Source organism: Rhinichthys klamathensis, unplaced genomic scaffold (genome assembly GCF_029890125.1).
Source record: "Rhinichthys klamathensis goyatoka isolate OS25496 unplaced genomic scaffold, OSU_Roscu_1.1 h1tg000055l_1, whole genome shotgun sequence".
Classification (NCBI taxonomy): Eukaryota; Metazoa; Chordata; class Actinopteri; order Cypriniformes; family Leuciscidae; genus Rhinichthys; species Rhinichthys klamathensis.
Genome location: NW_026606600.1, coordinates 6,811,005 through 6,833,812, shown reverse-complemented (window position 1 = coordinate 6,833,812; position 22,808 = coordinate 6,811,005). Strand labels below are relative to the sequence as shown.

General features: G+C 40.3%; 1 protein-coding gene across 8 annotated transcripts in view; it reads right to left on the bottom strand.

Annotated features, from left to right (window-relative positions):
• Window positions 1-22,808, bottom strand: part of znf536 (zinc finger protein 536) — a 193,308-nt gene that overhangs the window by 39,505 nt on the left and 130,995 nt on the right. For all 8 annotated transcript variants that reach the window (XM_056248487.1, XM_056248491.1, XM_056248493.1 and 5 more), the window contains 2 exons: window positions 21,600-21,758; window positions 13,485-15,191 (listed from right to left, as the gene is read on the bottom strand). In XM_056248487.1, coding sequence (XP_056104462.1) covers window positions 13,485-15,191; window positions 21,600-21,758 — 1,866 coding nt within the window. The remainder of the gene's footprint in view (window positions 1-13,484; window positions 15,192-21,599; window positions 21,759-22,808) is intronic.

Sequence of the window (22,808 nt, the reverse complement as noted above, 5' to 3'; positions counted from 1 at the left end):
CGATTAACCGTTTCTGTCTCTTTTTTTTTGTCCTTCTGAAAAACGAATGCATTATATTTTCGCTGCTTATTTACCACCTCTCTCTTCTTCATTGCCTGACACTACCGTTATTCAAACATCAATAGCTATACGTCTTCTTTAGCACTGACTCTTACTTTCATATTGATATTTATATGTGATCATTACTTTTCTTCTCTAGGCTTTGTCTCCGCATGTCAGCTCTAAGGTGCAATATCCAATAGTGCATTCAGAGCAAAACACAGAGCAAATATGCCGCATAAGGCTGGATACCTTTATAATGAACCCCGCACATAATTCTTCTTAAGGTGTCAATTCAAACATGATCATGTTGCACATTTATTTATTTTTCTTTACTTCTTTCTATTGGCTTCATCTGTTTCTGCCCAGGCCGTGTGAGAGGATGCTATGATAAATGTGAGTTTTTAATCAGGCAGATGGCTGAACACTCTTCCTGTATGTGTGTAATCATTGCCATCACTCTCATTAATCATCATCATCATCACTCGGGTCATCATCATCGTCATGTTTTAGATTAACTAAAAACACATTCACAATGACAATCTGTGCTTCTGCAGTACATTTCTTTTTCTTCTACAAAAAGAAATGAAAAGAACAAGGTGGAAAAAAACTAAAACCCACCAAAACTTCTGCACCACTGCTTCCCAGCATCTCAGCTGTTCTCCCGGTTTTGATAAAAGTTGCTGAATGTTGTTTCACAAATTAACGAGCATCCGTTTCATTTTGTCAGATGAAGAAGTTGAAGTAAACAGAGAGAGAAGGCACACATGAAACAGCTTCATTAGCGTTAAAGACCCCCTTCTAAAACCTCATCGAGTATCGATCGTGCCGCCGATCGGGCTCTCAGAAAAGCACCTGTCATGCGTTTGAAGAGCAGTTGTCAAGCACGCACAGTGACCGCACACCACCAACGCCGCCGCCGCTAACATTCACGCACCTGTCAACCGCAGGCAGGCAGAGCCCCTGATGAGGTGTTACCTAATTGTGTTTTAGAAAGCGATGACACCTCGTCTCTACCTCTCTCTCGCTCCTCTATGATATGTCTCTTAATGCAATTAGGCATAATGAAAAACTAGAAATGGTGAACACTGGAGGGCTGCTGGAAGTGATGTGGGGTGGGGAGGGGAGGGGCGTTGGACTTCCTGCAGAGAGCAGGCATTCAAATGAGAACTTAATAGGAACATCAGAACAAGAGCAGTATATTCTGTGAGATGACAACAACATTAAAAAATCCAGGTAATTAAAAACATACTCTGTGTTTTGTCAAAGTGGCCGTCATTGTTGAAGTTGAAGCATCTCACCCCCACCCCCCTTCCCTAACGATTTGGCATAAATACGAATAATGATCTTAGGAAGAGAAAAATGAAGAAGACGGTCAGAGAAAAGCAGGAGAACAACAACAACAGGGGGGGGGGGGAGGGGGGAATCAATCAAAGTATTAGACTGAAAAGTTGTTCTGTTCTCAAGGACATCGAGTTCTCGGGCATTCTGTCGGAGCTGTCCAGTAGAAAAAAATGAGACATAACTTGGATGAGACGCCAGGGAGAGGGGAGGGAGAACGGAGGAGGGGGGAGGGGTGGGGGGGGGGGACAGGAAAGAGACACAGAAATAAACCCAACTCCCATCTGATGACCAGCTTGTCTATAATACTGAATCCCTGCACCGTGCCAAGATGCAGAAACAGGATAAGTCCAGATCGGAGAGATTTGAACTGGTCTCGGGCCTGTGCGAGAGCGGCGACAACATTCAAGCATGAACAAAATCGCTGTTTCACCTGCTTACCAGTTCTTTTCGTAAGCCGATAAGACATCTGAGTGTAAAATCGAGTGAGGGAAAGAGAAAAAAAAAAAAAAAAAAACATGATACATGGCATTCATCTTATCATTTTCTCCCCCAAAAAATTACAGGACAGATGATGTGGCCATCTTGAGATCGTTTGTCAACTGTCAGCCGGGGTTGACCTTGCAAAAAATAGAAAAATAAAAAAATACAAACATGGAGGAAAATACAAATATAATCTTTTCCACAAAAAAGGAGAGGGAGGAGAGAAAAAGGACTGTTGTTTTTGATAATAAAGAGACATTTTGCCTTCCATTTGCAGCGCCAGTTAAAAGCGCAACCAACATGGAAATCCATTACGAAACGCTACTTAAAAAGTGTGACCAATCCTTGTGCAGTCAATTAGGGACTGGAGACAGACTATGATGTTTGTCGGTTTGGGTCTGGCGCATTCTGATCAGCGAGGATTTAACGATGAGGAGCAGAGATTTGGTTAGCTTTTTATTGTTTTGTTTTTTATCCCTTTTTTTTTACCATGGGGGGAGGAAGGATACATAGATAGAGGGATGACATGGATGGGAGGGGGCAGCCAAGCTCCACTTATCTGTTCTCTCTCTCTGTCTTTTCATTTACAGAAGCATTAATGTGCACAGCTATGTGCTCATCCATTGTTCTGAGTTTTACAGCATGAAGAATGCATTTGTGGAGTGGAGATTGTCAAACAAAAAAAAAGCTGTGTTCTTGAACTTAGTGCAGAAGAAATACACAATATGTAATCTAAAGTGCACAAAAAGAATGATTGGCCGCAATAAGTGGGGATGAGGTTTCATATTAAAAAAAGATTTATCTTAAAGTATGGTGTTAATCCTCAGATTAATCCACCCCTCCTCCTCCTCCTCCTCCTTTTTTGCATGCTGGCTTTCATAAAACCTATAACCCATAAAGTTCTTACATGTTCTGGAACCAGGCACGCTAGGCCTGATTTTACAAGAATTGCTGCCCAATGAATCATGCCGAGAATTCATCCTCTAGTAGTGTGCGACTCCAGAACTGATAATTAAACAACAAAACAAGTTTTTCAAAAGGAAGTGCAAAGAAACAAAGAACTTGTTACATAAATGCAGGGAATTTCATTCACTAATCAAAGGAAAGAATAATGGCGGTTATCACGGATAAATGCAAGAATTGTTTTCAAAACTGCTGGAGCAAAATGTTTAATAAAATGCATTAATATGAATAATTATTATCATTGTCTTTCCTCTTTGTGTTCTATATAATTTGTAAATCAGTGTTCTTTGCTTCAGTGGAAACTCATCACATTAGAACTGCCTGTAAACTGCTGTTAGGCTGAAACATATGGGTGCATGCAGTCGTTAGCCCACTTCATAAATATTTCATTCATATTTCCTGTTTGTGTGCGTGGAGCTGTGCGACTGACTGAAAGCCTATGCATGTGTGTGTGTGTGTGTGTGTGTGTCCGTGACTTTCTCGCTCTCTCTCTCTCCATTTTTTTCTTTCTCTGTATAATTAAATCTCAGCAGATTTCCTTTGAAACTGCTAATCATACCAGTAAATCAAGGCTGAGATTTATCTTGATGAAGGAATAGAAAATAACTTCTGAAAGTAACAGAAACACCACTCGAGAACAAACAGAAGCAGGCAAAAGGTGAGCTTGATTTCAGACTTTGCCTCGTAACTGTCATCAGCCATCATTCAGCCTCGAATCGCAATATTCTCCGCACAGGCAGTGTGTTATAGTGTGCGAGAGAGAGCTAAAATGGGATCACAGGCCACTTATTGAGTTCTTGCGGACACAAAAGGCCTACTGTTGCAGACAGCTAAAGCTGAGGCAGTTACTGTACCTTTCAAAACTAATATGTAACCATATCTGTTTTAAAAGGACGATTCATATTACTGTGAATGCAGGAGGAAAGTTGTTCCCATCTCCCAGGCCCTAGGAAACTCGAGTCCCGACCTAATGGCCCTCAATTGGAAGGTGGCCTTTTGTGGAAGGGGCATCGCATTTGTAGAAAAAATGACACATGAAATTTTTGTGGTGATGTAAAGCACTTCAACTTTTTTGATAGCACAATGGCACTTACTGTGCTTTATGGCCGCTGTTGCGACACAAAGGTCATTCCGTATATGACTCAGCGGACAAGGGCAGCACTGAATGAAAATTAGGTTATATGTGATCAACCAAGTTATTAATCTGATTAAAATGGATTCTCTTTGCTTCCTATTTAGCAAGGCTTGGGAGAGAGAGAGTAACACACACACAGAGAGAGAGAGAGAAAGACGAGGGGGGAGGAAGGGAAACAATAGAACATTCTGTTTATTTATCCACAGAAGAGTGCCAGCGCAAACTCCGGCGTAAATTCGCTAACGTAAAAGACAATATCAACACCACAAAATAGGCATTTCTACTTTCCTCATGCAGCGGTGTCCTTGCGCTCCTGCCTTATCCAGGTAACCTTTCTAATCCTGATTAAATTACTGCAATTAGAACAGCAGCTCTCCTACCTCCCCCCATATTTCCCTAATAAACAATACGCCATCTTAAATCCATTCGATGGGATTTGCATGGAACAATGCTCGAGCTCGTGCGATTTATTTCCATCTCTACAGAGGAATTAAGTGCATTTTTTAACAGCTAATGGTATAATGTGGGCTTATTTCTCATGCAATGCTTTTCTTTTATGTCGCTCCTCCACTCTTTCTATTTGCAGGAACTTTGCTTCCACCCTGTTTATTTGAAGTCTAAATCAAATGTGGCTTATTGGACCGGCTCTTCTTTCGCGCAGCAGCTTGAACATGGAAGTACGCCGATTCCGACAGATTCGTCTGTAATTGCTACACGACCTCTCAAAACACACCCCTGTTGCCTCTGCCTCAGCCAGACTGTGTTTTCTGTATTTGTTTTATTAACTTTAGCGCATTGTTTGCCATTGATGTGGAATAAAGGAGCAAATAAAAGTTGACATACTTGTGCTTTTTTTCTTTTTTTAACTCCTGCGCCTGCCAGCCGGAGTCGGGGCATATTCTCTCATTACGTTTGGAGTGTATGTCATTCGCTGTGTGTATAAGCATGATCATTATACTGTGTGTGTGTGAGGTGCGCCCCTACACAGGGAGGAAGTGTTGTTCTGCCGGTACAATCCCTCTGAGAGCAGATCGTCACATCTAAGGGCACCTGGGGAACGCAAGCAGCACAGCTATGAGGAATACCTCGAATTGAACAAAGTCTGAGAAACTAAACAAAACAAAAACAAAGACATAAGATCAAATATATGAGGAGGAAAAAAAAAAAACACATCAGGTCTAGGAGCAAATCTATTAAGTATTAGCTTAAGGGTTTCTGTCATTAAATGCAAACTATAGTGGGCTACGGGGGAATAAAAATAATGGAAGCATGCCGTGATTACTGCGCCAGTGAGAACACTTCATATTTTCCTCTCCCAAGGTTTCCTCTAACAAGATCTTTCTTTTCGTCTAATATTATGAATAGCATAATTGTTTTGCTGTCATTAGCATTGAATATTTCTCTGCCTTTGTTGTCATACTGGAACCCGATCCTTTTATTCAGCGACCACTTGCTCTTTTTCTCTCCGCGGGAAACGACGAAGCCTACTGTACCGTACGTCAGCAAGGTATGAGACAGGACTGAAAGAGAGCGAAATTACTAGGCCTTTCAAAAGCTTTCAGCGCCGCCAAAGTTGATATCAGAGTAAATTAGCAAAGGGAAAAATATTTTTAGAGATTGCACAGCTGCTGGTGGAGAGCAACAGGTACCATCCAGTGGGCTTGACAACAGCTTTTACAATTAATTGCTCTTTGAAACCAGAATTTGCGTTGCTGAGTGACAAGGTGCTAATTCACCTAGGTTGAAGTTAAAATGGTAATATTGAACATGTGAAATAACACCTCGCCTTTACCCGACGAGCCTTCATCACACACCGCACAATGGGAAGAGTGGAGATGCACCAACACTGTCTGTCACCTCAGAGACTTCCAAGGAGAGAGCGAACGAGAGCGAGCAGTCTTTCATTGTGAGAGCGCTCCCCTCCGGCAGTGTGCTCTGAGATGGAGAGGCGTGGGACAAGGCTCAGAGACACAGTCTGATGTGTCATGTCAAGAGTCTACCTTTACTCTGTAATAAGACTGTTTGACAGCTCTTAAATGTATCACAACAGTGCGCTCGGAGGCTGACAGCATTTAAACTACTGGAGACAGGTTAAACGTCATCTGTCAGAGATGAAGGATTCGTCTCGGAGTCTTTTACAAATCAGTCGTAAATGTAGTACCATCCTGGTTCATCGCAGGTTCTCTGGTTCTGACGGCGAGGAGATAAAGATTACGGAGGACCTCTGCGTTCCCGGGGGAGGGATTATGTGTATATAAAACACGGACCGGCTGACCCTCGGGCCGAACGCATCATCAGAGTGTGGCGGGTTCTCCCGCCTCTCCGCGGTCGCCTGAATGCAGGGGCTGCGTGGATGCTAGCAGACTAACACAAGCCATATTACTGTTAATTAGCCACCTGATGAGGACGGCATTACTGGCAATTACCAAGTTTCATCCCTGCGCCGCTTTTTGAATGTGGAGATCTCTTTTTACCAAAAGGGAGATGAAAATCAGGGGCAAACAGCAAGCGAAAAAAAGGAAATCAAGAGATGTTTTGTCTGTTCTGTGTTATATTCCCTCTCGTTCTCGCTAGGCGTCTGTAATAGTTCTAGTTGTCCGTAAATTAGGAGGCCGCAATAATTACTTAGTAGTAATTGCTATGTGGTAAATGAGCATGTCATTGAGGTGGAATGCAGTAGTGCGTTTGTGTGTGGAGTAAATTGTTTTTCAAAAAAAAATATATTTCACGCATTTAAACCGCAGTGTATGGCAGGGGTTCTCTATTGGTGGGTCACAAGTCTGTTCCGATTGGGTTGGGGGTAATATATATATATATATATATATATATATATATATATATATATTATCATTATCAATAATGGCAGTGGTTCTCAACTGGTGTGTCATGGACAGTAGATAACCACTGCCATTATTGATAATATATATATATATATATATTTTATATATATTATTATTATCAAGAATGGCAGTGGTTCTCAACTGGTGTGTCATGGACAGTAGATACATATATATTTATACAATTTATTTTTATTGTTTATGATTTTTTTTATAATTAAATCATACACAATTATAAATAGATCTATAATGATCTCATAATGATCTATGATATAATTAAATATTTTACAATATATGTTTACAATAATCATTGTAAATAAATATTTAAACATTTTAAATATTTTTTAAACTTTAAATATTTAGTTTATTTTTCTAAATAAATAAACAATTTTGGTTGTCACTTGTCCAATAGAAAGTCCTGAAGCAGAACCCATTGACAACCACTGCTACAGTATATGGTATTTGATATATAATGTGATGAAAATCTTCTGGGAATTAAGAGCAAAGGAATGTTACAATGAGCAAGAAAGGTCTGTTCCAAACTAAGCGTTACTTGCGTGGACGTGAGATGTTTGTGCAAGCATGTGAGGAACGTGTCATCGTGTTCCTCGGTATGAAGGAAAAAAGTCACAAGTCGCGTCTGTTTCTTTACATCTGTTAGTTCACTGTGCACATTGCAGGCACCATATGTTTATAATTATTATAATAGAACCTGGTCAGAGAACAACACACACTCACATGAGTGCTTTATTACCACACTCACTGAAAAGAGACGGACTGAAAACAAGAGAAAGAGTGTGAGATAGAGAGCAGTGGTGGAATGTAACGAAGTACAAATACTTCGTTACTTTACTTAAGTACATTTTTCACGTATCTGTACTTTATTTAAGTAGAATCAATAGTGCATACTTTTTACTTTTACTTCGTTACATTTTGTAGCAATTATTATACTTTCTACTCCACTACATTTCTACAACGTTCTGTTACATTTTCGTTAAATTTTCTGATCAGTTTTCCCCTGCCAAAACGTCTTCCTGGCCGTCCGTTCATCGCACGTTTCTGTCTCACCAGTGAAGTTTGGTTGCCATAGATATATCAACCCGGTCACACTAAATGCGTCTCTATAGCACGCAGTGTGTTTATCGTGCAATTTATACGCGAAAATTAGTTTTTTACATGCATAGGAAACGCATTGGTAGGTTTAGTAGTGATGTGGGGTGCGTGTGTATTATACGTTTGGTTAGGATTAGTATGGCAAGCCAAGAGGTTCAGAATTACGCCATAAATGAATCGCGTTTACAGCCAAACGCCGTCATATACAACGTTTTAACATAATATGTGTGTTTATATATATATATATATATATATATATATATATATATATATATATATATATATATATATATATATACCGTATATAGTAAGGGTATATAGTAAGCTTGATGTGTATATTGCCTAATTGCAAGCTTGTTCAGAAATGGTGACAAAAACTTAAAATATAACTGCTTTTCCATCATATTGAACATCATTATATGAGTATTAGGTTGAATGAGTTAGAATTAACTGTTTTATTAATCATTAGAATTAACTGTTTTATTAATCATTAGAATACTGTATAGACATTAAGAGAATAAATTGTTATGCAAGTACTTTTACTTTTAATACTTGAAGTACATTTAAAATCAGGTACTTTTTACTTTTTACTTAAGTAGGGTTGTCTTTGTGGTACTTCTACTTTTATTAAAGTAAATATGTCTCTGGTTATTTGTACTTTTACTTAAGTACTGAGATTCAGTACTTCCTCCACCACTGATAGAGAGGCATTTAAAGTTAGAAGAAGTTAGCGAGGGAGAGAGATGAACTTAAGGCAGACAGGAAGACAGGAAGTAGTGCACTCTCTCTGACCCACACCAGACTAGGGTCAAGACTCGCCCAAGAGAGAATCTGATCCTACACCCTCTTGACAGTGATAATTGGCCACTGGTGACTAAACACCATTTACATTTAACTACCCACCCCTGTCTGCTGGTCAAAATACATGCTAACACACACACACACACACACACACACACACACACACACACACACACACACACACACACACACACACACACACACACACACACACACACACACACACACACACACACAGGCTCTAGCAGACAGGCGCTAAAATGAAAGGAATAAGAATACCGGGAATTCCCACATTCACACATCATCTTTAACTGCATCGTTTATAAAGGCTTTTTCTTCTGTTCGGAGTTTGTAAGTCTGCTGTGACATATTAAAGAAGGACACATTGTAAACTGATAAACCCAAAGGGATTTGCATAGAAGAAGAAAAGGAAAGACATAAACCAATCCTCCTAAGCATACATCTCTATTCTGTCTTTCTACAGCGAGTAGACCCAGACTCACTTTATACACCCAGCCACTATTTCTCTCTGTATCTTTCTATCTTTCTCCATCTCCAATCATCTGTCATTCTCACTGAGTGGTTTGGAGTGAATGGGGACAGGGTTCACTGCTTTTCCACCAGGGGGTGTCATGGCCTTATGAACTAGGATGGTTGGGGTGAGCAGCCCCCTCTTTCATCAGTCCTTCAAGTCTGATCTCTCTATACATACATCCTCTCTCCCTCTTTTTCTGTCCATCTCTTTCTCTGCCTGCTACGTAATTGTCACTTGAGGAATTTCTTGTCTGTGTGGCAAAACTGGATTGTGGGTGGTGGCTGGACAGCTCTTAGCGGTAAACATCTGAAAACTGTGCTCCTGTGCAGTGTTCTAGGGCCTCAGACACTCGCATAGACACACACTTCATACTATTAAGCAGGGTTAGAGATGAAATCTCACACACTTTAGACAGGCCGAGTAACTGTGCTCCATACCACGAGCGTGCGCTCAAAACTGCTCCTGTGAGAAATCTAAATGTGGCCATTTTTCATGACGGCTAATGGAGACAGGGCGGGTGAATCAAGATAACTGTTTACACTGCAAGCTACGACGACCACGACAATAAAAACAACAACAAAAACAAAAAGGGGTGAGGGCAGAGAGTGTGCGAAGTGCTCGGAGAGAGTGATGGCGGCAGATGGAAAGGACACTAATAATCTCATTTCTCTCATTCTTCCTCTTTTTCTATGCTCTAAGTGGTGCTTTACAATAAACGAAAGCACTTTTTCCTGTGACACGTTTAGATTATTATAGCGCACCAGCAAACATTTAAAAAATGTTGAAGGTTATGTTCTTACTGTCTTCTGGCCATAACAACAAATTGCAAAGGTGCAGCAGATAACCGGGTCTGATATGTGGTTATTATAACATGCGTAGCTTGTAATGATGCGCTGTTAAATTAAGGGGAAGACAAATAGGAGCAAAAGAAAGACAGACAAAGAACACAATGCTCGAGACATGTGCAATGTATAGATGAAGATATGCCACTAACAGACCTAGTATTGATTATATGATACACTTACACAATGGCTGCCTTGCACAATGGAACAAGGCCATTAAGCAATGTGAACAATACAAAGCTAATCCACTAGACTACACATAGTCTGAGGTGTCTGATAGAACTCGATGCGAAATCTCAGATACTCTTCATGATTAATATGTGCAATGCTTTTTTTATTAACTACAAATAAACTCTATTAATGCGAATGTGTGATTTCTTAAAATTAAGTCTTTAAATTAAAAAGAAAAGTAATTTCAAGTTTTTGTTATGATGATTGAAGTAAAATGTGCATTGTGTTTATATGGGAAAGGGTTAATCTACAATACTATGAATGTAAGATACTTGACATGCAAAAGAGTGTACTGTATGTGCTTGTGTGTCTTATAAAAGCGGTATAATAATATTGAGGGTGTCACTTTAAAATGACTCTCCCTCGTTCCATCCCGGATGTCAAGGCATGCCATATTCAGCTGAGATTTCTAAATATTAATGATTTATGCATTATTTGCATACAAACCTAATGCCAAGCCACTTCAGATAATCATATTTTGCCCTGAATTAAATTTTCAGAGGGATTTTTGCTTCATCTATGCCCAGCCCCAAGGAATAGTGCAGAATGTGTTTCACTCAATTTTGTACAAGAGACCCAATCACAAAAGACCCGAGATCAGATAGTTCCACCTGTATGGTATTTTACCTAAATTTGGGGTTCAAATTGAAAATTTGTTTGTGCTTTAGCACTTGTGCAGTTTTATCTCTTTGAATCAGTATCTATATGCATAACAACAAAGAACGTAGAGTGCCTTGGTGGATAAATCTTTTTTTATACTGTACAAACTGTATTTTCTATCCCCAAACCCTAAACCTTCCCATCACAGAAAACTTTCTGCATTTTAAATGATGTGGTTTAAAAAAAAAAAATCACTTATTATGATTAATAAGCTGTTTTCCACCAAAACCAAAAAATGTCCCCACAAGGACAAGGATTTCGGATATGTAGGGTTAACCAGACCACACACACACACACACACGCACACGCACGCACACACACGCACGCACGGCAGGTTCATCAGCGATACTAACACATTCCCTTCAGAAAAGGATGAATAAACTGTCTGTTGAGTTCTCCTCATGGTCATTCAATGCTTTTACTGTATGTATTACTCAAACATGCCCACACACTGTCACAGCATATACAGAGGCGCTCGGCTGCCCATCAGCATCCACCAGCGACAAACTGATGGAGTCATGCTTTAAAAATGCCAAACAAAAAACTTTTGTTCTCCAGACAAAGCCTTATCTCTAAAGGTCAATCCCTCTTCACAGCAGCAGGAGAAGAGGGACGTCACAAGGGCACTTTTCAAATGTCTTTGATTAAAGAAGGATATTACAATACGATACATTCACTGCAATGACAAAAAAAAAAACTAGCATTCATTTTCAGCCAAGTGAATGACCTCCTCCAAATATTAAAAATGCAACAGGTTCCTCCATGACAGACATATTTTCCATAATTGAAAGGTCAAAAGCACCATTAATTGTTAATGTAAACCATTTTGAAGGAGGGGGGAGGGGGACTTCACTTTTCTCTTTATGTTGTATAATTCTCTTGTTTGATAGATGATGCAATAACTAAAAACTAAACACTATGGTCTTATTTTACTTTGATACTTCAAATTATCAACTATGTTGAATTAAACAGCTGCACAAATATTTGTTAATCTCATTGACTTTTCATGTTTTTACAAGGTTATGAATGACTAGATATTTAGCCAGTTTTTTTTCTCCACATAACTGACTCACATCGTCGACTAGTTCAGCTGACGTGAGTGTTAGTGGTTGACTCACTTGTGGTCAATATTACAGTGAAACAGAGATCCAAATGGCATGGCACAAAAAAATAAAAAATAATAATACATACACAGCTTAGAGTATAGCTTAAAATAAAATAATTACTGCTAAACAAATTACTTATACTGACATCTATACACATTTTGTTTCATCCAATTCAGTGATAAATGTGTGGCTATTAATCAAGCACAATACAAATAAGCCGTCTTAAATGAACAGCTAGATCATTCCAAATTAAAGGAACAAGAAGTATTAAGATTTGTGAGAATGAAGCAGCTTAATAAAACAGTACTGTCTGTTTAAAAAATACTTGCAGTACTAGTTTACCCTCCTGATTAATCCTACAGCTATTTGCAGTAAGATTGTTTTACTGGGAGCAAAAAAAAAAGAAAGAAAAAAAAGTCTGCCATGCTCCTCTGTGTTTGCAGAGTACAAGTAATAACACCAATGTAAACCACCAAACTAAGAATGCCTATCTCAACTGAAAATTAGCGTCTCCTTAATGAATAATATATTAAAATTAAAAGGAAAATGGAGGACACATACGTTTTATTACCTAACTGTTTTACTTCAGCAAAAGCAACCTTTCAACTGTAAGAAATATACCCTTAAAAAAGACGTCTAAAGGCTGTGGCACACACTTACTTTCTACTACAGCTGCCCAAACCAAACTACAAATTCAATTCTTGGAGATTTGCTCTCTTTTTTCATTCATGGTTACTCTATTTTTCTTTTTATCACCAAATTTACAGAAAGGGCAGTGTGAACCACAGTAGTCTCAAGGAGCACCAGTAACCTTAGCAGAATCATGAAAGCTGACAGATCATTTTTCACAAGGCCATAGATCCCGGGCTGCTATAAAGTAATGGGCTTTTGGGAGAGGCCTTTATGAAAGCTAAGATAGTTAAGTTCTGTGTGCTAGAGATGACACAGGGACCATCAGCTCCTGGTCTGCTTCAAAGCAGACACCCTTATTCCCAGAAAGAGGAGGGAAGGAGAGAGGGTGGGACTGGAGCTCTTGTAAAATGACAATATAATAAAGATTAATATGTTACTTTGTCATCCTGATGGTCTCTAAACTTGCCCGAAATAAGGTTGAAATCACTCAAAAGCAAATATTGCTCCTTTAGAGAGTTTCTGTATTGGTGTGTTTCTGACTAATGAGGGAAACATAGAACAAATGTCTCAATTTGTAATTGGTTCACAAATAAGAAATAGTAGATTCTGTAGTGATGATGTGCTGCTCATAATGTAGTACATATCATGTGTTTACTTGCCAAAGAGTGTGTATGTACTGTATAACAGTGAGTCATTTTGAAAGTCATTGTTATTTGATTTATGAAAAAAAAAGAAAAAAAAAGAGGTTAATGTTGTCATACTCACCAGAGGGGTCATTTCTTTTCATGCTGCTGGTGCCACTGCCTCCTCCATTGGAGCCACCGCCAAGGCCTCCGTTGAAGGCTGCAAGGTTCTCTGAACTGTAGGCCCGCAGGACAGATAGCATGTTCATCTGATGCTCCAAGTGGGCCTGATCAGGCTTTACCAGGCCAGGAGGACCAGCGCTCGAGGAGAGAAGACCAAGGCTTGCCTGCTGTTGCTGCCACTGCCTCTCAGGGGTGGAAGGCTGAGGAGGAGAAAGCCCAGAGCTTTGGGGGCCCATATTTAGCTTGCATCTTTGGATGTCCTTCCCTGACAATGGAGATTCAGGAAGCATTTGCATGGATCCACGATCCTCCTCCTCAGCATCACCCATCTCCATCTCCTCTTCTTCTCCAGGCTCCTCTTCGTCATCTGAACGCATATGCCTCTCTGTAGCAGTGGGGTTGGGCAACGATTTATCACGACTCACTTCATCTTCTTCAGACTGGCCACCATGTTCCTCGGAAGCCTCTAGCTCGCTGCAAGATGCCTTGTCGGATAGGTCGTCCAGAGGGCCTTGACCACCCAAATCATTCAGCTGAATTTGCTGCTGGTCCAGGAATCCAACAGGCCCCCTAGCAGAGCCATCATACACATGACCAAAGGGCTTGTAGAAGTCACTGGAGAATGCTCCAATAGAGGCTCCATGCGGGGGCTGCTCCAGATGGTTGGACCAGCCTGCTTGTCCCTTCAGATCCCCAGACTCAGTCTCTCTGTCCCTGGACAGGGCTCCCTCATGGTGATGAAGGCCTGGTGGTAGAGGAGCCAAGCCAGTAGATTTGCCAGCATGGGAAGGCTCTCCCAGTAGATGCTCCTTAGTATCTTTGCCTGGGCCACACTTGCCTTTACCTAGGTGGTTGGCTTGGAGGTGGAGGGCCATCAGCTCCACAGAGGCAGTTGTGAAGGAGCAGAAGAGGCAGCCATGCCAGGCGACATTGTCCTGGATGGTGATGGAGGCTCCAGGGAGGGACCCTGCTTCAGGTCTAACGGACAAATCCAGAGGCTCATACTGGGAGCGGCCACCCTCAGCTGGTTTGACATCATTGGTGGGATTCTCTTCCTGGTTGGCCTCACTAGCTCTTTTGTTCTTGGCCTCGGCACTCTCCTGGCTAAAGTGCTGGCCATGCAGCTGACTCTCTCTCATCTCTTTCTCCTTCTTCATGGAGTTGAGGACAAAGCTGTCCATGAAAGCCTGCAGGGAGCCCTGGAAGTTGACTCCATTTCCCACCATACTCTGGTAGGCCCGGCCCAGGTCGGAGAAGCTGGCAGGACTGTCCCCTGCAGAGGCTGGTCCCTCAGGACTCTTTATGTTATCTGTGGTGGGCTCAGGCCCCGGTCCGTGGCGATCGCGTTCCCTTTCACGGTCTCTGTCTCTGGGTGAGAGCATTCCTGGTGGAGCCCACTGGTGTGGGAGCATTTGACCCCCTCTGAAGTCAAGACCAGAGGGCATCATGCCTTTGAACACACCGCGAAGGACATCAGGACGAGCAAAGACCCCACTGCCGCTGCTGTTCTTGCCATGGTCATCCTTGTGTTCAGCAGTTGGAGGGTGGTTGGTTGAGGGGCCGCTTCCATTCTGCCGCTCACGGTGATGACGCTCCAGGTGGTACTTCAGAGAAGCTGACTGAGTGCCTGCATAGTCACAATGAGGGCACCTGTAGGGCTTTTCACCTACAGTGAGAGTGATAGAAAGAAACAAAGACAGACAGGAGCTGATGTCAGTACAGCAACAATAATATAGGTGCCAACAAGCTCAGCAGGAACCCTGGGCTTGTTCCACCTGTCAGAAGAAGAGCAAAATGAAAAACAACATGTAAATATTTGACAGGAATCATGTCAGGGATTACGTCAAGCCTCTCTAAATCTCACATTCTGCAGCGTTCGACCACATTTATCACTTAGTAAACAGTCCATCAGCCTTTTTGAGAGGAGGGAGGAGTTTCAATACGGGTCGATCCAGCTCAATCCAGCTCCTAGGAGTGAGCCATCACTCACGTCAGCGCCATAAAAAACATATCACCATATGGTGCCTTCAGTCCACTACAGAGATCATATTTTCAACTGACAACAAAACTGTCTGGATGTTATCTCTGTTCACATGGGGAACTGCAGGCTTGTGGTGCTGCTGGTTGCTGCTGTCTCTCTCGCTCTCTCACTGTCTGTCTCTCTTCTGGCCTTGTCTGCTGTCAAGTCTCTACCTTGGTGGTTGAGCTTTTCTGTGGACATTCTCTATTTGCAGTTTATCATTGTGAGGATAAATCTAGCCCCAAAGAAGCTTTTCATTCCCCCCGGGAGGACAACTGTGACCCCTCAGTCCAAATGCACCAAATAAAAGGCCCTCATTTGAGGGTGAAGATAGTCTAAATGATATAAACACACCATATGTGGTGCACATGAGCATTCCTCATAAGGAAGCCTCACACAGTGGATTACAAAATGCATGAAATTTACTGTAAAAGAAGGCATGCAGTCAGTTTAGAAACACATGCAAATGTACACGAATTCTTGTTAAAAGCGAAAAGGGAGCAGCATTTAACAAGAGAAAGAGTTTAAATTGCATTTGCATGATCCAATCAATATCGATATAAAATACTTTCTGACAACAATTAGAATAGGCTTGGAATGAACGCTAGATTTATAAGATCAATAAGCAATAAACTAAATGCAAGGTTTGATTTTTGAGACCCTGTAATGTTTCAGGAATGAAGTGATGTGCGAGGTGGAAAAAAGAAAGTGAGGGAGGGAGTTTCGAGAGATATGGGAAAATGAAAATAAAAGCATGTTTGTCAATGTGTGTGTGTGTGTGTGTGTGTGGCTATAAACGCTTAGATTATACACATGGAAAACATTTTTTAACCCAGAAAAAATGTTGCATTGTTACGCAAGACTGAATTGAATGATTTAAGTCTGGCTCTGTAGTAAATCATGGATATAATTAGCAAATGGCATAGTGCTCAAGTAATTTATCATTATTTGGAGGGCGCCATTCCAGAAAAAGAATGGAAGATCTGCAGACCCACTGCACAGCTTCCTAAATAAAGGATTGCAAACAAAAACTCAATACTATATTGATAAGGAACAAATATACAGAGGGACATATAGTGAAGGGCAGGGGGGAGAAAAAAAAGAAAGGGGTAGAGGGCTGTCTTTTGTTCTTTTACACAAGAGTGTTTGAAGCGCATTCAAAAGGCATCATACAAGATGAGCTTTTAACCCAATAAGTGCTTATCCTCTGAGCAGGATAACAGAGGCTTGGTGTGATTCAATAAGGAAACGTCCTTGATGCAAATGATCATTTTCAGTTCCTTTAACTGGAAGGAATGATATTCTGTACCCCAAATTAGAGTACAATTAGAGTGATCTGCTTTTCTCCACCCCATCTTGGGCGTCTGCTCATGAAAATACTGATAACATCTACATTTATTTTAATTAAAAAACAAATATTATGCTAATAAATTATGAAATGCTAAAACTATAATTCAGACCAGTCGAGATAGGCCTATTATGCGTATATATTGTTTTGAAACGTGAACACTATCGCTGGTTGTATGTTTATGTGAGTGTGTGTTCAAGTGCCTGTGTAAGTCTCTGTGCGTGTGGCATGTTCTTTGTGCACCATTTGGGCTCAGTAAGACATCTGCTCCATCATACGTCAGGGGCATGTGTGACATCTGGGGAATATACTGTATCCTGCCTTGCAACATTACACACAATTTACTGCTAAAGGTCATTATGTACCCGTTAATCCACTTTTAATTGATATCCACACAAACAACACAACCTCAGGGAAACAAAATGGATCGCCAAGGCAGAGAGGTAAAGAGATTATTAGTTTTCATCTTTTGAAATGAGAGAGTGCAAAACTCTCTCAAAAAGTTTCCAAAGCTCACTAGTTATTACTGATGGACTGTGTTAATAAAAATAGAGAGGAAAAAATACATATCAAATTGCCATCTGGTATAGTGTGACAGGCTTTATATAAATTACAGAGACCTCTCACTGTGAGCTGTACATATCCATTATCATTTCGCAAGTTCACTTCTAACAGAGAGCGTTCGGTCTCAACACTTTAAGAAGTCCAGCACAAACTGATTTCATATGGATTTGTGTGATTTGTCATGACTCCATAGTAACAGTTCAGAATAAACACCCACAGCCTTTACAGAAGGGCAATTAAAATAGTTAATAGATATGACATACTTTAAGATGAATTTCCATATGGCTTTACAGAATGGTGAAAGACAGCCTGCATTCCACAGGGGGATAGAAAGAGAGAGAGAGAGAGAGAGAGAGAGAGAGAGATTGACTGCACTGGAAAAAATAGATGTTTTTTTCTTCCTTAGGCAATGCTTTATCTATGCCAAATGTAGAAACAAGAATGTCAAGGTGTTCGAGTTCTCAAGCCCTCCACGTAGTACCCACAACTTCTATTTACATTTTAAATCACCCCTTACTGTATGGCCCATTACTTCAATCCTTCCATTCTTCATGAAGACTTTTAGAGATCTAATTCACCATGTAGTAAGCAAATAAGCATTACCAGAGAGAACAAAAACAAAAATAAAAAAAAGAACGTAAAGAAACCGCAAAACCATGCACCAGGCAAAAACTCGGTGGTACAACCATCAGATTTCCTACAGGGAGTCTGATGAGTGACCTTTGTAATTTACAATGCTTATGGTTTGGAACAGTAGCAACTGACCACAGACCTGAGTTTAATCGCTCTCTCTCCCTCTTCAAAGGAAACCTTCAAAATGTTGTTAGATACAACCATAAACGTCCATCCAGCCGTGTGAGCCAACTCTCCTCGGTTCAATCCAAGGCTTGCTCAAGATGCATAATGGCTCCCAATCACCAAGGTGAACTCGCACGGGCGATGCCTGTCTGTCCTCTGTCTCTCTTCAAACAAAGGTGATTTCGTCTGGCATGTTGGTTCTCCTATAGCCTCAAGTTATGCGTAGCCATTGTCAGGAGCAAGGACCTTTTTATTTTTTATCTACAGCTGCTTACTGCTAAATACTGCCTTGTCCAGAAGGGGACAATCTGTGTCTCTAATTGCTGTCACTGAAGCCTAGATTCATTATGTGACTTTCCCATTAAAATGTGAGCATTAATTTGTATAATGAAATATCACCCACTGCAGTGTTCATTAGCTGTGGCCCCACACTATACGCTGCACAATGTTAGCTACCTAGAAAACTGTGCTTAATTTCACTAATGGATATTTTCCCGCTCACTGTTGGAGAGGAAATTAATACTGTAACATTAGCTCTTTAACTTTTGGAGAAATTTAAATTCACTTCATTCCTTTCAAGCCGACGTTAGAGAGTCATTAATCTAACATTGTGTCGCACAATGCCCTGGCCTCCTCAGTAAGCAACGCTATTGTGATGGGATAACGGAATCGGGATTGAGGCCCGCTTTGTGTCATCCGCATGTCTGATTGCTTTAAATCAAGGCAGGATATTTGTTTAATGTCAATGCTGTAGTTTCAGCCTGATTGGAAGGGCCTGTTGTTCCTGTAAATTATTCGAGCAGAGCAACCCGAGACCTGCGCTGTATCTCAGACGTCTGTCAGCCAGGAATCTTTATGACAAACCTATAACCGATCAGCAAAGAGTCACACATCTTGCAAGTACATCAAGGCTCGTGTAAATTGCTGCATCGACAGAAAGTGAAGCGTCCGTGTGTAAACACGCTCTGGCCACACCGCACACACGTGGGCCATCCCGGCGAGCGGAGTGAGTGAGTTAACGGAGGCTTGGGACGAGGGCCTCTGTTTCCTCTCGGCTGAAATACAGCCCTACTGGGGACCCTTACCCCCTGCTCTGAGCAGGCATAACTCAACCTCCCTCAGCCAGAAACATATTTCCCCACTCCATCCGCATCTCTGCAGGCTAGGAGGACATAACCAGCATGTCCAAAGCCTTAACCCCTCTGTTTAAAGAAAATTTAAACACTTTACTGTGACTGCCTGTCATTACATGTATGTTTGACACTCTTGTATGTGCTGCATTATCTAGCCATTTGCTGCATAACGGTTTAACGATTTCTTTCTTCGAGTCATTTCAAGGGAAATCACTCTTTCCAACTGCCTCACAGTCCATATTAGATAATAACAAATGCAGATGACAGTGATCTGCAGACTTCCTATGAGTACTGTATTGAAAATGAATACTATTTCCTGAGCTTTCTGTTATAACAGAAGATGAAAATACTGCTGGCTAAGAGAGTTACACATCAGCTCCATTGTTAAGCATGCCTTATAATCAACCGTAATGCTCCAGAATACCGCAGCTATGTGCTTCTTATTAAGTGGGACAAATACCATCTGGGTGGTCTCGGCTCGTCCTTGCATACACGTAAGAAAAAAATAGCAACCATCGATTCCCTGAGCTGCGAGTGATTTCAGTTTACAGTTAAGGAAAGAAGCGGGATATGTCAAAAGTTTGGAAACGTTACAATTTCTCATGTTTTTGAAAGAAGTCTCTCATGCTTACCAATACTGCATTTATTTAATCCAAAATATAGTAAACACAGTAATATTGTGAAATATTATTACATTTTAAAATAATTGTTTTCTATTTGAATACATGTACAAATTTCATTTAATTTATTCCTGTGATGGCAAAGCTGGATTTTCAGCATCATTACTCCAGTCTTCAGTGTCACATGATCCTTCAGAAATCATTCTAATATGCTGATTTGCTGCTCAAGAAACATTTATTTATTATTATCAATTTTGCTGCTTAACCTATTTTTTTGTGTGTAACACATTTATAATGTTACAAACGATTTCAATTTAATAAATGCTTTAATAAATGTAATAAATACATGTAATGAATGCAAATAAATGATGTTCAATGAACTTTCTATTTATCCTGAAAAATCAAAAAAGTTGATACTATACCATTCCCACAAAAATGTTTAGCAGCACAACTGTTTTCAACATTGATAATAACAATAAGAAATGTTACCTGAGCGTTAAATTAGCATTAATTTCATTATTTATTTATAAAGCACATTTAAAAACAACGCAGGGTTGACCAAAGTGCTGTACAGATCATTATACTCAAATAAAAACACAACAGATTACAATCTATAAAATAACAAACACAAAACTAAGTAATTCATAAAAAAACAAAAAAAACAATAAGAAAATATATTTTAAGCTTTGATTTAAAAATGAAGAGTGATGGCACCGATCGGATAAATATTATAATGATTTCTGAAGGATCATGTGACACGGAAGACTGGAGTTATGATTTTGAAAATTACATTTTGATGCTTAAAATGAACAAGTTTTAAAATATATTCAAATAAAAAAAAAAACAGTTATTTTAATCTCTATTAATATTTCGCAATATTACTGTTTTTACTGTATTTTAGATTAAACAAATGCAGCCTTGGTGAGAATTAGAGACTTCTTTCAAAAACATAAAAAAAAACGTGTAAAGTTTCCAAAGTTTTGACAGGTACTGTATTAACATTTACAATTGAACTAAACAGAGAAGGAAAAAATTAAGAAATTAGAAAATGTACTCAATAACAATATTTATAATATGTGTTTTAAAAGTATTAAGTGTAAACCTTTTAAAAAAAGTGTATTATTGTTATTATTATTGTTTCTTCTAATTATTATTTATTATTCACATATTAAAAGGCTGTCATTTTTTTACTCTCGTATACATAAACAGAGACAGCAGTGTGCTGAATCTAAGGTGACCTCTGAGTGCTTATCCTGGTTATCCCGCATGTTAACTAGGGCGGCTGTGCCTGCTAGTGAGCCTCAGCCTTGCTCTTGGGTGGAACAGCAGCAGGGTCTCCTGACAGCCACTGGACCAGCACTGCTCACATCATTACTCTGCTGGAGCTGGGGCGTCCTCCCTCACATACCTGAAGTTCATTTATGGGCTCAGGTTTTAAATTCCACTAAATGGGCTGTGTAAAATGTGCATTATTTTACCCCAGGAAAAACTGTGATTAGGTTTACATGTATGTCACTATATAGATGTGAAATGAATGTAAAAGCCTAAAATGCAGTAAATTTGTTTCATGGACTTTGGACTTCTCGCTCACCTGTGTGTATTCTTAGGTGGACCTTCAGATGGTGGGAGGTGCGGAAAGTTTTTCCACAGTAGGGGCAGTCCTTTATGCTTGAACCCACACTCCTGTCCCGGTGCTGGGTAGTGGGGGGCTGGACAGCACTCACAGGTTTCGCCATCTCCTCCCCGGCATCTAAGAAACAGAGAAACAGAGGAAGACAGAAGTCAACGACTGTTCTGTTTCACTTCAAACCAGCAACATGCCAGAGAGGTTTTTCCCGTCTTGTTTCTTCTGTTGTTCTTCATCCTTTCAGGTTTTGCCACCCAAATCTGCTAACGCCACACAAAGCCAAACACATCAATGAGTTCATATGCACCTCTCTTCCCCCTCCCCACCCTCCACAACCTGACAGAATGCTGACAGTTCAGAAGCTTTCTTTAGAGATATCACCCCGACCCCCACCCAAGTACACTCACGTCCCAACGTTTTATCCAACCTCTCATCATCTGTAGTGGGAAGCATATGGCAGATTGTGTTGAAATGAACAATACAAAGGGGAAAAAAGAGGAAACAGCCATGTCAGCAACAGGGTCTTCGTTTCACCGTGGCGCCCTGGTTTTGACAGGTGACGTCGGCGGGGAGCTTGATGGGAAACAGTGATAACGAAGGGCCTCTCTGATTGAGCAATTGTCACACCAATAATGTCTAAGAGTGTCAACAAGTCCACACTTGGAGATAATTAGTCACTATGCTTATATGTGAGATGTCAGCAGTGTTACACCATGTTGAGTTACAGGGGGATCTCATATTGTGTGAAGCAGTTGACACTCCAGTTAAGTTAATGTGATACAAGACCAGGTCAGGTCCTTTGAGAAGTAGACATTTTCCCACCGTGCGCATTTATATTTACTTTATTTTATTATTATTATTTATTATTAACTCTGTAACCCCCCAAACTAATTAATCAAAAAAATAAAATAAATAAAAAGATTTAAAATATGCAACTCAAAATAATCAATAAAAAAATTATAACGGGGTAACCCATATGCACACATTCTGACCCTAAAAACACAATTATCCCTGTAAAGGCATTTGGCTCTGTGCCTTTACTTTAGCTCAAGAAGGTCTGTGAGCGTGTGACCAGCCACAGTGCAAAAAAAAAAAAAAAGGTAAATGCTTTCTTATTTCTGCGCCTACACATGATATGATGTGTGTGTAGGGAGAGACGTCGTCTGAATGGCG